Below are 17,338 nucleotides of genomic sequence, written 5' to 3' on the forward strand. Positions count from 1 at the left end.
AGATCTCCGTCTTTCTCTGATTAGGTTACAATGGGATGGACTGGGTTTCTACTGATTGGAGTTAAAATACCCTTCTCAAATCCACCCTAATCCTCACTGCATCTTGATAAGATTTTATGAGTTTAACCAGAAGAATTGTGAAAATTCCTAAGCTTTAGGGATGATTTCAACATCCTTTAGACCAGACAATTCTCAGCAAACAGCCTTAGTTAACATTTTTGGTTAAATGCTAATCTTGTTCCTTAACTTCCTTAAGCTTCAGTTTCTCATTTTTTAAAACGGGAATAAAAAGGGGGGGGGGTAAATGGTGATGGAAAGAGACTTGACTTGGAGTGGTGAACATACACTACAATATTCAAATGGTGTATTATAGGATTGTACCTCTGAAACCGATATAATTTTATTAACCAATGTCACCCCCAATAAATTCAGTTAAAAAGTAAAATGGGAATAATAATGTCCAGGTCATAGGTATTTGGGGAGTTTTATATGAAATAATGAATATAAAAGCCCTAGCACAGTGCAAGGCACATAGGTAAGCATTTGCTAGATAATAGGATGTCTAAGGAATTTGTTGGAGGTGATGCTCTGATAGGATTATATTGGGGCTGGGCAGGGGCCACAAGTCCTTTAGAGCAATTCCTTAAGGGAGACCAGGGATGGGTAATTAGTATTCTGTTGGGATTACAGCATTTGACTGGGGAGGGGCCTGAACTGGGAGTGGTACCACATGGCTGTGACTAAACTGATATTAGAATTTCTACACTCAAGTAATGAAAGTTAAAGCTTAAAACTAAGGAGTTAGTCATGGATCTCCGAATGAAATCATGGAGCACAGCACCTGGTAAGATTCTGGAAACTTTGTAATTTTCTCATGTCTGCTGTTTCCTCCTCTTACATATTTTCCCATTATAGCTACTCCGCACTTTCCAGTGTCCTTACCCCACGGGGTTAAAAGCTTTATCTGCTTTATTTCATTTAGTACTGTTAAATTATTAATCTCATGTTCCATGGGGGCGGGGGGGGATGAATTTAGAGAGGTTATTTCTGGTCTGGCTTAAGAGCTGGATCTATGAATATAACCTAGTGTATTATTTGTAGGGTTGTTGAATTTGAGAGTTGACACTAAATGGCTGTTGAATTCATTCATTTAACAAACATTTAATGAGCAATGACCATATGCCATGCACTATGTTGGTCTCTGGGGATTCAGAGATGAATATTAAGTCTGCAATTACAATAAAACAGTTATTTATTGAGTGTTAATTCTGTGTCTGGCACTTGATGTCTGGTAGTTCATTTAACCATTGTAACCACCCTGTGAGAAAAGTATTGATATCCTCATTATGCAGATGAGGGAGCTGAGACTCTGGGACTCGCCCAAGGTCACACAGCCTGGACATAGCCGAGCTCAGGATCTCTAAATTCCAAGTCTTCCCCTCCCCGACCCCCAAAATAAAAATCTCACTATTTTATTTTTAAAATAAAAATAACATTATTTTTCACGCTGGCCAAGGTGGCTCAGTTGGTTGGAGCATCGTCCTGTACACTGAAAGGTCTCGGGTTTGCTTGATTCCCAGTCAGGTCACAGCCCTGGTTGGTGTGAGCTTCATCTAGTGCTCCAATAGGTTGCCAGTTTGATTCCAGGTCAGAGCACATGCTAGGTTGCAGGCTCCATCAGTGGTGAGTCCTGGAGGCAGCCGATCATCAATGTTTAATCTTTCTCCCCCTCTCTCTTCCTCTCATCCTAACATCAATAAAACATGTTTTTGGGTGAGAACTAATATATATATATACACACACACATTATTTTTAAAATAAAAATAATATATATGCAAACAATTTAATCAATGAGTGCTAATTTTCTCACAAAACATGTTTTTTTACACAAAACTTGCTAAAACAGGGTGTTAATCATTTACATTTTTACCAGTGTATTTAATAGATGAAAATATTATATTTCAAAGTTGCATTTATTATTATTGCATTTCTCACTTTTTACAGGTTTATGAGATCTATTCGCACATACCATAAACTTCATTCATCTAAAGTGCACAGTTCAGTGGTTTTTAGTGTATTCTCAGAGTTGTAGCAAACATCATTACAATCTAATTTCAGGACCTTTTCAACACCCCAAAGAAACCTTTACCCACTGGCAGTCCCTCTCCATTCTCCCCCTCCCGCTCTCAGCCCCAGGTTAGTTATCTTTTATGCGTTTCTTGGCCATTTTATCTGCCTCTTTTGGATTGCTCTTTTTTTTTTTTTGATTGCTCAGAGAAGTTCTGTATTGATCATGAAGATGAGCTATTTATCCACCGTGTGTCTGGAAATATTTTAAAGCTATTTTCTCATTTGTTCTTTTTTTGTTGCTGGCATCTCTTACTGTAAAGATGTTTAAATTTCTTTTAATTTTTAAAATGATTTATTGGTTTTGATTCATTATAAACACTTCCCTCCTTCCATTATACATCTTTCCCCCGTATATCTTTTTTTTTTCTTTCTAGTTTCTTAAGAGTACTGTAGTTTGCCTAAGTTTCCAATCCATCTTGGGTTTAGTTTAAGATGGAATAACTGTATCTTATCAAATACTACTGATTGGAAAAAAAAATCACTTTTATCACATTTCTTTCCCCCCGCCCACTTTTATCACATTTCTATTCATTTTCGAAAACGGACAGAATGACAGCAGCTAACACTGATGGAGCCCTCACAAGTCGGGTCAGCCTTATGTTTACGGTTTCATGTTCGGCTATCGCCTTGAAATGCTTAATAATTGGGGACAGGGGACCCCCCACTTTCCCTTTGCGCCAGACCCGGCGGGCTGTGGACAGAGAGGCTCTGCTTACAAGCCGCAGACACTGCCCCGAGCCCCTTACCCATATCATTTCCCTTACCCCCTCGGCAATTTCGGGGAGCCCTTTTCCTTTCCCTCTGCCTTTTGCCAACGGGGCCATGGAGCCGGGAAGGTGAAATAAGCCTCAGCACCAAAACGCTGCCGCAAAGGTTTAGATCCCAGCACCTGTCACGCCCGCGCCTGGGGAGGAAGCGTCCGGGAGCCAGCCAGCGCGTGACGCTCGGGGTGAAGCCGGGTGGGCGCGGGGGCCCGAGGTGCGGGCCGCAAGCTCCCAAGGCCACGCGGCGGAGCGCCCCCGCCTCGACCCCGCGGGCCCAGCTCCGTGTCGCGCGCTCCGGGGCGGGCCCGCGGGACCACGCCGTCCGCCCGCGGCCGCGCGCGCTCGCCCAGCGGGCGGGCCCTCAACGCGCGCCGCGGTCGTGCCGCCTGCGAGTTCCCCAAGTTCACCCAGGCCTCGGGTTGGCATGGCAACCAGGCAACCTGTTCCAGAGCCGCCTGCCTTCTCCGCGCACGCCGCGGCCACAGCCGGAGCCGGGGCCAGAGCCTATCCCATGATGCACCGCGCCAGCCCCGTCCCCAGTGGGCCGCCATGTTGTCGGAGTGAAAGGTAAGGGGGAGCGAGAGCGCCGGAGAGAGAAGAACGGGGGGCTGAAATCCATCTTCATCCTACCGCTCCGCCCGTGAGTATCCGCACCCCGCCTGCCCTAAACGCTGCTCCGGACCCCCAGCGAGCAGACGGTCCCATTGTATTGGTGTTTGGAAGCGGCTGGGGGGGCGAGAAGGGCTTTGGAAAAGCCGCCGGGGCCCTGGCTCGGGCTCCTCGCTCGATGTTCCTCGTACATGTTTTGGAGTCGGCAGCAAGGCCCCTATTGTTATCCAAGGAGGGAGGGGGTGGGGAGCGGGGTCGAAGCGAGGCAAATGCTGGGGGTTTGGGCCTTGGCCCAGGGCATAGACGTCCCTCCACATTTCTGTTCGGCCCCTTTGGAACCCTCGAAGATTGATGTTGCCATTGGGGTTGCTTTTTTTTTTTTTTTTTTTTTGATGGGTTTGCGAAGCCCCGGAGTCTTCTGGGTGGCCGTGAAGTGTGATTTCGTGCCACTCTGGATTTCTTCGACTCCTTGGGCTTCCGCGGCGGCGCCGGAGCAGGAGGAACAATAAATAAATCGCTTAAGCAGCGGCCATGGCCCTAGTGTACAGGCGAGACCCCACCGTGGGGGAACTTTGCGAGCCTGAAGGTGGAGAAGTAGCGATCAGGAAGTTTCAGATCGGTTTTGAGGCTGCCGGGTGCTTGTGGCCTTTTGTTTCCGTGAGAGCCGGTGCTTGTGGGGTGTTCTTCCTCTTTGATCCTCCCTGTGCTGGTGCGTGCGAGTCTGAACTCGGAGAGGGGCTCACCCCTCGGTAGTAGGAAGGCAGAGACACGATACGAGAGAGTTGTAGCCCTCACACACGTTCTTGGTAAACAGAGATCATTTATCCCACTTGTCGGTACCACTCCCACGTCCAGGGATGAATCCACTCTTGAAACTTTTTTTTCTCCTCCCTGGCCTCCCCCCCTCCCCCCAGGCACGCTCGCTCAACACTATCAGGGAAGGCTGTCTCCTCCCCGTAACTTGAAGGGTTGTTACTTTTCATTGTTCAGTTAAAGAAGACACTGTTTTCAGTTGTCGATACAATGCGTACACTTCCTGCTCCTTTTCAGAGTGATAGTTTATGAGGCTTCTTCGGGGTTCTGTTCTAAAGTCATTTACGTTTGAAGCAATAGGTTTGTACACTTTAGCTTTTTGTCTGTTTTGTGAAAAACCAAACCAAACCCATAAAAACTCACCAAAGACAAGCCCTCCTCCAGGATATGTAGTTCTTGATGCAGTTTTTAGTAAGCAAAATACTAAACATTTGATCCATTGCGAATTTTATCTTTATAAAATACTCTCGTTTATCTGGATCTTTGGGACATAACTCATGGGATTCTGAACTTGGAGTTAGTATTTCGCCTTCATTGAATTCATTTTGTCTGAGGCCACAGTTTTTTTTCAAGTTGGGTTTGAAGTTTAATTTGGGTTTGAGATGAACTGTTTTAAAATAAATGGATGACCATAAACTTTCCCCCCCCCCCCCCCCGGTGGTAAAAAAATAAACACCTTTCAGAACACTAAGCATTTTTTGTAGGAAAAAAAGATAGGCCATTGGAGATAGATTAAATCGTGTTCCTTTGTTTGAAATCTGTTTTTTTTTTTTTAAATAAAACCAACCCGTGATGTAAACAGTTTGAAAACTGGAGGAGTAATTAGAATCAGCCCTTATTTCTAGTTGCTTAAAATACTAATTTTTATCATGTGCCATTTGTAAAAAAGGCACATTTGAAATGCCACACACAACTTTTTAGTGGACTTTGAGAGTTCTCTAAAAGGCATCAGCAGTTTGAATGTTTACTAATATTTAAGTGACCGATTTAAAAATTTTTGTGCTGTAGTTGCCAAGATATTACAAAATTACCCAAGACATGTTAATTTGCTCACTTTCAAACTGTCCCTTCTGCCAGGTTTTCTCTTGTTTGAGAAAACTGCCTTGCCTCATTAGGTAAAGCAGGAAGTCTCAGGGCAGATAGCTTTACAAAAGCCAATTGTTTTGTTTGAACATTTTTATAGGGATCTTCCCCCCACCCCCATCCTTTGTTGGAATGAAGTTGTGTTCAGTGTGTTTCAGAGGTAAAACACCCTTTCCATATGGAAATTCTTTGCTAGATAAGTATTATGGCAAATCTTTTATCTCAGAAAAGATTGCTTTGGCTGTTTTAGGAATCTTCTCAGGGACTGAAGTGCCATAATGGCCTTCACTGATGGTAACTGAATTCCTGGGGTCTCAGCATAGTGACTTTATGTTTACAAAAAACTTTTACATCTATTTTATTTTGATTCAAAATCAAACTTGTGAAGCATAAAGGATTTTTATCATTTTCTAGATGAGGAAACAGCCTCAAAGAAGCTGTTTAATGGTAAAACTTGGGGTTTGGGATTCTTGGCTTGCCTTCTAAAACAAAGACTGTTAGATTGATACTACCTTGTAGAAGAAAATGGAACTGGCTACTACCTTTGGTAATAAGAGGGCAATAAGTTCTTTTGAAAATCAAACCGGAAGGCATTTGGCTGGTTAGCACTTTGCAAAGATCGATGTAAACACAGCAATGACTCTCTGATTTTGGTACTTAACCACGGACACAATTCAATACATGAAAGCAGAAACTGAACTCTAGAAAGCTAAACTAACTCAGTACGCTAGTAAGGTTCTGATGCATTGGAATTGTTAACTGAGACTAGGCATTTCCAAATTAGGCTTTGAACAAATGACAAATTCCGCTGTGCCTTTTTTACGTCTGGCTTCAAAGCATTAATTAGTTGTGAGAAGCAAATGCTTCTTTAGAGAAGATTTAATTATCTATAAAGAAAGAAGAGATTTCTCATAACTCTTGTGGGTCAGTTTTTGAAATGTTACAGTTGGGTTAGGGAGAGATAAGGCATTTGTAGCAGTTAAGTTTATAGCCTTGAAATTAGTTTCTATGGACAGATGTGTTCTAATTGGTCACAGATTAATTACTTCGTAGCATTTTTTTTAGCACCTACAGGGTGACAAGTGTTATAGCGTATGTACAAATGTAGTTTTTTATTTTTAAGAAACTTAAATAGTAATGTTTCACAATAACAATTTGGAGGTTCTTTGTTGAGCCTTCCTGAGAAGAAAGAGTAGCAGATGTGGGTGAGAGAAATAGTATCTGTGTTGATGTACTGGGGTGTAGCAAGGGGTTGACAGAAAGAATTAGGCTTGGATGCAAAACAGACTTATCTTTGAATTCCTTATCCACACTCACTAGCTGAATGGCTTTGGGCATATTTATAACTTTGTGTCCCTTAATGTTTTCATCTGTAAAATAGGGATGATTAAATAAAGTCTGCAGTATGTTTGCCATACAGTTATTGTGTTGAGGCATCTGATTTATTATCTATCTATCTATCTATCTATCTATCTATCTATCTATCTTTAGAGAGCGGGGAAAGGAGAAGGGAGATACATCAATGTGAGAGGAAAACATCATTCAGTTGCCTTCAGTACACACCCTGACCAGTGATCAAATCCACAACCTGGGTATATGCCCTGACTGGGTATTGAACCTGAGACCCTTCTGTGTATGGGAGGATGCTCCAACCAACTGAGTCATACCAGTCGGGGCATGTTTATGTTTGTTTTTGGTGGTGGTTGTTTTTACAGGGGGGCTTTCTACTCTAGCATTCGGTTTGGTCTCATCCTGTTTTTAGGAGTCAGAGTACTAATGGAATAATGTGATGGCGATTGTAATTGTAAATTATTGGTAAAAATGTTGACCCTCCCACCCAATCCCCCATCAATAGCAGCTGAGGACAAGTTTCAGGCTAAGAACATTCTGTTGCTCTTCTGGGTCAGGGGGCCTTATTGTTTCTTCAAGGAGCATCCTATGAATTTGTTGGACATTTTAAAGCAGTGGTTCTCAACCTTTTTAATGCCGTGGACCTTTTAATATAGTTCCTCATGCTGTGGTGACCCCCAACCATAAAATTATTTTCGTTGCTACTTCATAACTGTAATTTTGCTACTGTTATGAATTGTAATGTAAATATGTGTTTTCCGATGGTCTTAGGTGACCCTGCTAGAGGTTGAGAACCGCTGCTGTAGAGCCTAAGACCATCGGAAAACACAGATATTTACATTACGATTCATTGACAGTAGCAAAATTACAGTTATGAAGTAGCAACGAAAATAATTTTATGGTTGGGGGTCACCACAGCATGAGGAACTGTATTAAAGGGTCGCGGCATTAAAAAGGTTGAGAACCACTGTTTTAAAGGGTCCTGTCAAGTTTTAGACAATCTGAGTCACTGCTAATTATATATGGGGTTTGGATTTTTGTTTGGTTTATTGCCTTATATCTGCTTCAGCATTAAAATATCTAAAGTGATATTTAACACAGCTCTTGCTTATTTAAAAAGCATCGCCACAGTTGGCTTAAGGTGTAAATAAGTTGAAGTTTAATTCTGTATTGTTACCAAATAAGTTTCCCTGAAGTTGCCATATTGAGTCCTGATCTGTATACCTTGTCTGAGTACCTGCCACCAATCACATTTATTCACACACACACACACACACACACACACACACACTCACACACTCAGCAACTTAAAAGTGGAGGTTTCAGTTTAGAAAATTGTGTTATTTTAAAATATATAGCTGCTTGGTATGAACTAGTTGTAGATGATATATCGCAAAAGACGGAGCTCACTTTTATCTTGGTGTATATCGAGTAATGTTTTAAAAGTGCAAATTTTAGGGGTCAGGAGCAGGGTGGAAAAAAGGGGGCATCTGTTATACTTTAAACAATAAAGATAAATTTTAAAAAGTGCAAATTTTAACTATTTGTAACTTATTTGTCCTTAGGTGTTGGTGGAATGAGCGTTGCATGTGTCTTGAAGAGAAAAGCAGTGCTTTGGCAGGACTCTTTCAGCCCCCACCTGAAACATCACCCTCAAGAACCAGCTAATCCCAACATGCCTGTTGTTTTGACATCTGGAACAGGGTCGCAAGCGCAGCCACAACCAGCTGCAAATCAAGCTCTTGCAGCTGGGACACACTCCAGCCCTGTCCCAGGATCCATAGGAGTTGCAGGCCGTTCCCAGGACGACGCTATGGTGGACTACTTCTTTCAGAGGCAGCATGGTGAGCAGCTTGGGGGAGGAGGAAGTGGTGGAGGCGGCTATAATAATAGCAAACATCGATGGCCTACTGGGGATAACATTCATGCAGAACATCAGGTAAAAAAAGTTCACTATTTCAGCTTTGAAATTCTTTTGTAATCAATCTGCTTTTAGTGAATGTCTTCAAAAGCCTAAATTGCTAATTTCATGTGGTCTAAATTAAATAGTCACTTGTTTTAAAGGATGATTGTTTTAATGTCACTGGGTCATATCAATCAGGTGCTAAATAGTAAATGAGCAATTCATTAAAAAAAAAGACTTAAGATTGCTATAATGTGCACATTGTATTTGTAGATATGTTTAATAAGACTTTTTATCTTCTTGATATAGTCTTTTAAGAACTCCTTGGGCTGCTTATAGACCATATACATATTTTAGAGCCTTTCCTGTTGAGTGAGGGTGACTTTTGTTTTTTACAATGTTATAGTTAAAAGTAGTAGGAAGTTGACAACAAATCAGCTGCTCAAGTGAAATTTATTTGACGTGAAATTGATGTATATCTAATGTTTTGTGTCAGAGAGGAGTGGTTGTGGCTTTTAGATTTTAACCATCTTCATTCACTTGGTTAATTTTAAGATGCTTACCTTTACTAATCCAGAAACATACCAGGGATCACAGCATATTTTACCAAGAAGAGTATCCTGATCTGTATTTCCTAAATTCCTGATAGTGATGAAAGGATTAGGATGTTTTAATCAGGCTATTCTTTGAAATTGTACACAGGTTGAATTTGCAAAGGTTCATTTTATATTGCTACTATGTGAGTACTGACTAGCAAAAAGAACTGACATCTGTTACTAGGCCTCTAGTGCTTCTTTTCTGCTTCAGAAACAAATTAGGCACAAACATATTTGCAAATCTGAAGTCTCAGTTGTGCTTCCCCAGTCCCTTCAAAAAAGCACTACTAGGTATGATAGTAGAAATCAAGAGGGGGAATTTATCCTCTTATTCCACAGGAATATATAGAGCACATTGATCAGTGGTCTTTGGTTTACTCAGTCAATCTTCAATATCAGTGCTGCTTCATAAACACCTACTATGTGTAGGTGATGGATACTTAGAAGTATGAGTATACAGGGCTTCTTGTGAAACTTTTGAGGCACTATATTTGTTTTTTATTTTCTTGCAGTAGTTGAGGGGGTCAGATTTTATTCATGTCAATATCCCAGTTCCTAGAATTTGGCATATAATAGAGTTTCAGAAATTTATTGAATGTATGAGTACCTAATCCTTTGGCCTTAAAATAAAGTTGGGGAAAAGGACATTGTCATAAAGATATAGGCCTTGAGTGCCATGCTAAAATTTAGTAATTAAGTAGGCAGCAGGTTTGTTTTTGTTTTTTTTTAAGTATTTTTATTGATTTCAGAGGAAAGGATAGGGAGAGAGAGAAACATCAATGATGACAGAGAATCATTGATCAGCTGCCTCTTGCACGCCCCCACTGGGGATGGAGCCTGCAACCTGAGGATGTGCCCTGACTGGGAATCAAACCATTCATAGGTCGACGCTCAACCATGAGCCACACCGGCCGGGCTGGCGTGGCTTTTAGTAGTGTTTTGGAAAGATTGAGTCGGCAATAAGAGATTGGAGTGGGTAAGGGGTGATACTAGTTGGATAACAACTTTAACAGTTCTGGTATGAGCAATGGAAAAAGAAGGTATGGATGACACTGAGAAATACACTGAATTTGGTGATTGAATTAGAAATCTTAGGTCTTGGGGAAGATGAAGTAATACAGGAAAAGGAATACAAAAGGGGATATGGTTTGGGGACAAGGTAATTGAATTTAGTGGTATACATGTTGAGTAAGATTTAGGCAGCTGTACATGGAGAGAGAGAGAGAGAGGGAGGGGGAGAGAGAGAGAGAGAGAGAGAGAGAGAGAGAGAGAGAGAGAGAGAGAGAGAAACCAAGGTAGGGAGGTGTTGAATTGGACTCATCATAACAGTTCTGTTGGGCTGGACACAAGATATAATCAACAGCATTTAGAGAATTGAGGGTAGTTGCTATGCTGCAGATGTTGGTCACCCACAAATTACTTCTGCAATCATTCCAGTGTATTATAATCTATTGGTTTTGGTGTTGATCTCACATCTTGGACTGAACTATGCTGGGGCAGAGGCTATTGTATTTGTCATGTACCTTTCCCAGGTGGTGCCTGAAATTTTTGTGTTGATTGAATGAGGGAGAAAGCACTAAGTTCTTCAGATTTGCACCAGGTAAAGTAATGGATATCTTAGAGCTCAGATATCCTGTTGGGAAATATGTGACAATAGGTAAAGGCCACTTAGACAAGTAGCAGCGGTGAATGTAATGTATTTAAAGAGTTGAGGGGCATATCTCTAGGTGAATCACTGCCCTCAGTAGCCACTGTTAAGATTGAAATAAGGTGTCTTTGTCAGGTGGGAGTACAAAAGAGATTGAGAAGCACTGATGATAAATACATTTACTAAGCACTTATGTTCTAGGTACTGGCTATATATTTCCTGTATTTAATCTTCAGAAAAGTCCCATGAGGGAAGTAATATCCTTCTCTGAGAGATGAGAAAATGAAGTGTAGTTACCAGGTAGAACCTGGTTTTTAAATTAGGTCTCTGATTCCAGTGCCCATGCTCTCTGTATATTTCTGCCTCTTTAAACATATTTCTAGCCTTAAAAATTAAACCAAACCAAACGATTGCAACAAAGTAACGCATCTATACTAATAAAAAGGTAATATGCTAATTAGGCCAGATAGACCTGACCTCTTCTGGACAAAGCCACAGTAGCGGGCTGAGACAGAGGCTGTTAGGGGTGATCAGGCAGGCAGGCAGAGTGGTTAGGGGTGATCAGGCAGGCAGCAGAGTGGTTAGGGGCGATCAGGCAGGCAGGCAGGTGAGCGGTTAGGAGCCAGCAGTCCCAGATTGTGAGAGGGATATCCGACTGCCGGTTTAAACTGGCAGTCGCAGTCGGACATCTCCCGAGGGGTCCCAGATTGGAGAGGGTGCAGGCCGGGCTGAGGAGACCGGCGCGCCCCCTCCCCCCCCCAGTGCATGAATTTCATGCACCGGGCCTCTAGTCCTAAATAATTATTTTGCTTTAATTTTAGAAATGATAAACTTGATAGTAAGGAGATGGATACAAATGTTGACTTTTCTCCTATAATTGCAAGAGCTCTCCCTTTTTCCCCACAGGAGCATTAATGATAAAATTTTTCCAGTTTTCTTTTTATTACGTGTGTATTCTTTTTATAAAATTTATCTTTATTGTTGAAAGTATTACACCCCTTTGTTTTCTTCCCATTGACCCCCCCCTCCCACCCTACATGTTTATTCTAAGTAGTAATTGTGGGAAACTTTTCTCTATGGAGACAGAATGACTCAGTATAAGGTGATAGTAGTGCCAGCACATTCTGCAATACCAAGAGTTTATTTGAGCCAAATTGATGATGTGCTGGGAGGAAAGATCTCAAATGCTTCTGGTCTACTTTTTGGTGGGCCTGTTGCCTTTGGCGTGCGCCCCTCCCCCCTTTTCATTTTGAAAGTATGTTTATTAGAGCTGGGGACAGTGAAACAGGAAAGGCTTAGGATAGAAGAAGCAACAGGAGAGAGCCTAAGTGGGGCTGCTTTGGCTCACTAGTAGTGTTAGAGGAAAGCAATGAGCCTAGGTGGGGCTGCTTTGGCTCACTGAGAAGACAGAGAAAAGGGGGTGTTGGAGACACTTCAGGTGGTTAGCCTGGGCCAATATTGCTCCCCTGGTTGCAAGTCTGGAGGGATCCCTTAGAGTTTAGGAGATGCATACCTGTGGGGGAAGGACTAGGGGAAAGGAAAGGCCCTCAGGAGAGCACACCTTCTCTGCCTTTTTATAAAGGGCTTTTGGCCTAATGGAACAGAATTTAAGATCAGATTGTCAGAATGCTTTTACCAATGATCTGGCGAAGTAAAGAATATCACAGGCTGTGCTGACAACAGCAGTGTTGGCGGGAAGGGAACTATTTATAGTGCCAGGTACTTTACATTCATTTCTCTCATTATTACTCCCATTTATGAGCAATCACTTTTTTATACTAGTACTAAAACATTTTTTTTTAACCTGATGTAAAATTCTCTTAATGTCTGAATTTTCTCCCCTTTTAATAGTGAACTCTTTAAGCTGTGCCCAAATATATATGTGACTGACTTTTTTAATACTTTAGTTTTTCCCCCATGCCCCTCCCCTTTCAATATTTAATTTTTTAAGTATGAAACTTGACATAATTAGCATGAGGACTTTTAAATGAATGTAAAACATCAACAGTTTGAGAACATGTATTGAGGTAATATGCAGTACTTCAAAGTTGTAGCATTTGCAGACTATGGTATTTCTGTATTTTTTTCTACATTATGATTAAAAATATTAAATATCACTTGAAGTACATAAAATTATTGTAGCCTAGTATTCTCAGAAACTTAAAAGCCTCCATTTTTGGGCCAAATTGAGGTTTTTGGAGAGGAGTGAGGGAAAGAAGTCCCATTGAATAAGATTTTTTTATTTTTGTCTGTTAGTTTACCCATTGCAAACAAGACAGTGGATGTGGATCAAGATATAGAACACTAGAAAACACTCCTTTTTAAGTGAATAACATTTTAAATGTTATGTACAAAAAATGTACATATTTAACAGTAATTTTTATAACTGATTTTTTTTTTCGGAATAGTATTAAAAGTTTCATTGTGCAAAGCCCAAGGTCAGTCTTTGACTTGTTGTGATAGTTTTATTCTCTTATTGCAAAATCTGTTTTCTCTGTAAAGTTCTGTGAGATAAAGTGGGTGATGAAATAGGGAAAACATTTTAAGGTCCTCAGATTAGTTGAACTATGGTCTCTACTGGATTTTAAGGGGCAGAGATAGGTGGAAAAGAAAATTTAGAGGCCAACTCCACAGAACTTTCTCACTTTTGCTTGTAGTCTTTTGGCATTAGGATGTATCACTATCTACTGTAAATTGACAGCTCGTCAGAGATAATTCTATATATCCAAGCAAAATTTTGTGGGTGAATCTTCTTTTTGGCTCTATTTGTACCCCCTTTTTCTTCTACTTGGTGTTGCCATCTTCTAGTGGTATTCTGACACCACCTTTGACATGTCTCTCCTTACCCTTCAGTGACTGTGAGATAATCCTTACACTTGTAATTAGTAAGAACTGTGTTAACCTTTTGCACTCGGATGTCAAGTGTGACTTGACAAGGTTAGCATTAGAATAAAGGAATCGAGAAAAAAGCAAGTGAGTGCAAAGGGTTAAACTGGAAGGGAGCTCAAATATTCTCCACACTGGAAGTTTTGACATTCCCTGGAGATCCTTTTCTATTTTCCCTGCTGAATGACTTGAGACTACGAGTCTCTTATCTTTCTGGGAAGATTGTTAAAGGGCCCCAGCATTTGGGACAGTGGCATTTAGTTAACATCATGTGATAAAACTGAGTAATTCATGCTTCCATGTTTTTTTCCCCACACCTGTACTCTTAGAGCCTTTAAAAATTTTTAAAAATTGATTTTTATTTTTAGAGAGAAGAAGAGAGAAAGAGAGAGAAAAACAAATATCGATGTGAGAGAAAAACATTGATTGGTTGCCTCCTGTACTCGCCCTGATCAGATCTGACCTGCAACCTGACCGGACAATGCTTCAACTAGCTGAGCTGCACCCACCAGGACACTCTCAGAGCCTTTAAAAAAATGGTATTTGGTGTTAACAAAGTCTTAACGTTATACTCCTGGTCAAAAGGACCATTAGTAGGCCTTCTTTGACTAAGATTTTCCAATTTTAGCCCGGGACGGGTGGCACAGTTTGTTAGAACATCGTCTAGATACGCCAAGGTTTCGGATTTGATTCCCAGTTAGGACTCATTAAAGAAGCAACCAGTGAATGCATAAATGGGAGGAACAACAAATTGATGTTTCTTTCTCCCCCCACTCACTCTCTCTAAAATCTATACTAATGAAAGGATAATATGCTAATTAGACCGGGAGACCTTCCGTGAGACCTTCCAGACAAAACCATGGTGGCAGGGCCAAGGCAGAGGTGGTTAGGGGCGATCAGGCCAGGAGGGGAGGGCAGTTGGGGGCAAGCAGGCTGCCAGTGGGGGGCAGTTGGGGGCGAGCAGGCCGGTGGGGGGAGCAGTTGGGGGCAAGCAGTGGGTCATCTGGGGGCGAGCAGGAAGGTGGGGAGGGGCAGTTGGGGTGATCAGGCAGGTGAGTGGTTAGGAGCCAGCGGTCCTGGATTGTGAGAGGGATGTCCCAGATTGGAGAGGGTGCAGGGCTGAGGGCCCCCCCCCCCCCCCCCCCGTGCACGAATGTTGTGCACCGGGCCACTAGTAAATAAATAAAAATTAAACTAAGATTTTCCAATTTTAAGAACTAGGTTCCAGTGTTAAAAAAAAGTATTCAGCCGAAACCAGTTTGGCTCAGTGGATAGAGCGTCGGCCTGCGGACTGAAAGGTCCCAGGTTCGATTCCGGTCAAGGGCATGTACCTTGGTTGTGGGCACATCCCCAGTAGGGGGTATGCAAGAGGCAGCTGATCGATGTTTCTAACTCTCTATCCCTCTCTCTTCCTCTCTGTAAAAAATTAATAAAGTATATATATAAAAAAAGTATTCACTCAGTTGCTGTTTTGTTTTAAAGGTTTTTGGTGTGGAATTAGGAAAAAAATGGATTGGTGGAACTGAGATGTAACAGTGGGAAAATAAGAGTATTTCAGGAAATGAAGGGGGTATATTTAGAATTTAGAAATATGTACCAGTGGTGGATTACAGAATTTGCTCTGGGTGCCCTGTGGCCAAAGAAAAGAGGGAAGTGGGATGAATCATGAGATTTTTAGCAAGAAAAAAACAGAGTAGTTAGGAAGAACTGTGTTTCAGATTTCAGTTATGGATATGGTTGAAGTGCTTTGTAAGCTGTAAAGTAACATACTGTTTTTCATCACACCTCTCTGTACTTGCAGAAGAGACACACATCTTTTGTGCATGTGTCCATTTTCTTAGGCAACAGCATTTACTGAATACTTTTCTACAGGCTGAGACTGAGAACAGAATACTTAAACAAAAAGTTGAGAATCTATCTGTTCACTCATGAGAAATGGCTTAACACCCTCAGAGTAACATAGACTGAAAACACAATGCCAAAAGAGTAATAAGTGCTGGAGATAGGGTAAGAGTTTTTTGTTGAGGGATTTCTTATCCACTCTTCTCAATTTTTATATTCAATTTCCTTATCTTCTGGGTTTCAGCTCAGTGGACTGCTCTGGCATTTTGCTTCCTGCTGTGAATATTGTGAGAAGTGATTGGCAATAGGTTTGGGAAGTTTAACATTTGGGAATTTGATTTAAGAACTTGAGCTTGAAGGATGTACTAGTACATGACATTGGTGATAAAACCTGCAGTTGAAGAGTTATTGGACCTTTTCCAGGGAAGTGTCCTTATTTTTTTCATGTAATACTTTTTGAGAACTGTTAAAGTACCTTGTTAATGGTCCCTGAAGATTTAGCAGACATAGATTTGTCTGTTTATGGCCTTTAATAAGTACTTTTTTATGGTTAAAGTATCTTTCTTAATGTCTTTACAAATCTCATATCGAAAACTTTTTTAAGTTTGTGGAAATTGGGGGCCCTAAAGATTTTTTTAAAGAACTGCTTTGTTGATATATAATCCACCCATTTAAAATATATGATTCAACTAGAAGCCCAGTGCATGATTTAATCATGCACGTGTAAGCTGTCTGTCCGCTGGTCGGCAGCTCCGAAGTCCCTGGGCCCCTAGGGCGAGGCGGGGCGGGGGCGTGGTCCTCCTGCGGCCGGAGCCCAGGCCAGGGTCTAGCCTTTGCCTCCCGCCCAGGAAGGCTGGGGCCGCCGCCACGTGCTCCTGCGGCCCAACTGCCGCCAGACTCCTCCCCGGGGAGTCGCGCCAAAGAAAAGGACCCACCGCCCGCCGCCTCCAAACCTCCAAAACGCCGGCTCGGCTCGCTGCCCCAGAGGCCTGTCTGTGCCGCAGCACAGCCATGGCTCAGACGCTGAGCTCGCGTCGCCGCTGGCAACGCAAGCTCAGTGTCCTGCCGGCCCAATCACCACCCCAGCCACCCCGAGTCCCGCCCCCTGTATCACCCGCTGGCCCAATCATGGGCATAGTGGAGTGATGGTAATTTAAATATTACCTTTTTATTATGTAAGATGGTTTTTAGTATATTAGAGAGTTGTGCAGTCATCACCACAATAAATTTTAGAACATTTTCATCATCCCAAAAATCCTGTACCCAGTAGCAGTTGCTCTCTTGTCCTAGACCAGAGACTGCTTTCTCTGTGGATTTGTCTATTTTGGACATTGTATACAAATGGAATTTACAGTATTAACAAATTTTTAAAAAACATATTTTTATTGGTTTTGAGGGAGGGGAAAGGAGAGAAAGGGAGAGAGAGAGAGAGAGAGAGAGAGAGAGAGAGAGAGAAAGTAAGAGAAAGTAAGAGAGGTGTCCATTGGTTATCTCCCGCATGTCCATTGGTTATCTCTCGCATGCACCCAGACTGGGGATTGAACCCGTGACCTGGATATGTGCCCTGAACCCATAACCTTTCTGTGCCTGTGACAATGCTCAACCAAATGAGCCACACTGGCCAGGCCAAATGGAATTATATAATACACTAGAGGCCCGATGCACGAAGATTCGTGCAAGAATGGGCCTTCCTTTTCCTGGCTGCTGGCACTGC

The 17,338-nt window shown here is 42.0% G+C and overlaps 1 protein-coding gene across 19 annotated transcripts in view; it reads left to right on the plus strand.

Moving 5' to 3' along the window:
* The first annotated feature begins 3,224 nt into the window (after nt 1-3,224).
* PUM1 (pumilio RNA binding family member 1) overlaps nt 3,225-17,338 on the plus strand; it is a 126,449-nt gene continuing 112,335 nt past the window's right edge. For 12 of the 19 annotated variants that reach the window (XM_079778152.1, XM_079778149.1, XM_079778153.1 and 9 more), the window contains exons 1-2: nt 3,405-3,534; nt 8,315-8,688. In XM_079778152.1, coding sequence (XP_079634278.1) covers nt 8,326-8,688 — 363 coding nt within the window. In that variant the 5' untranslated portion in view covers nt 3,405-3,534; nt 8,315-8,325. Of the gene's footprint in view, nt 3,535-8,314; nt 8,689-17,338 lie in introns of those variants that run through there. The other 7 variants (XM_079778139.1, XM_079778151.1, XM_079778142.1 and 4 more) reach the window with 4 other exon arrangements.

This window comes from Cnephaeus nilssonii (genome assembly GCF_951640355.1).
Source record: "Cnephaeus nilssonii genome assembly, chromosome: 7".
NCBI classification, from domain to species: domain Eukaryota; kingdom Metazoa; phylum Chordata; class Mammalia; order Chiroptera; family Vespertilionidae; genus Cnephaeus; species Cnephaeus nilssonii.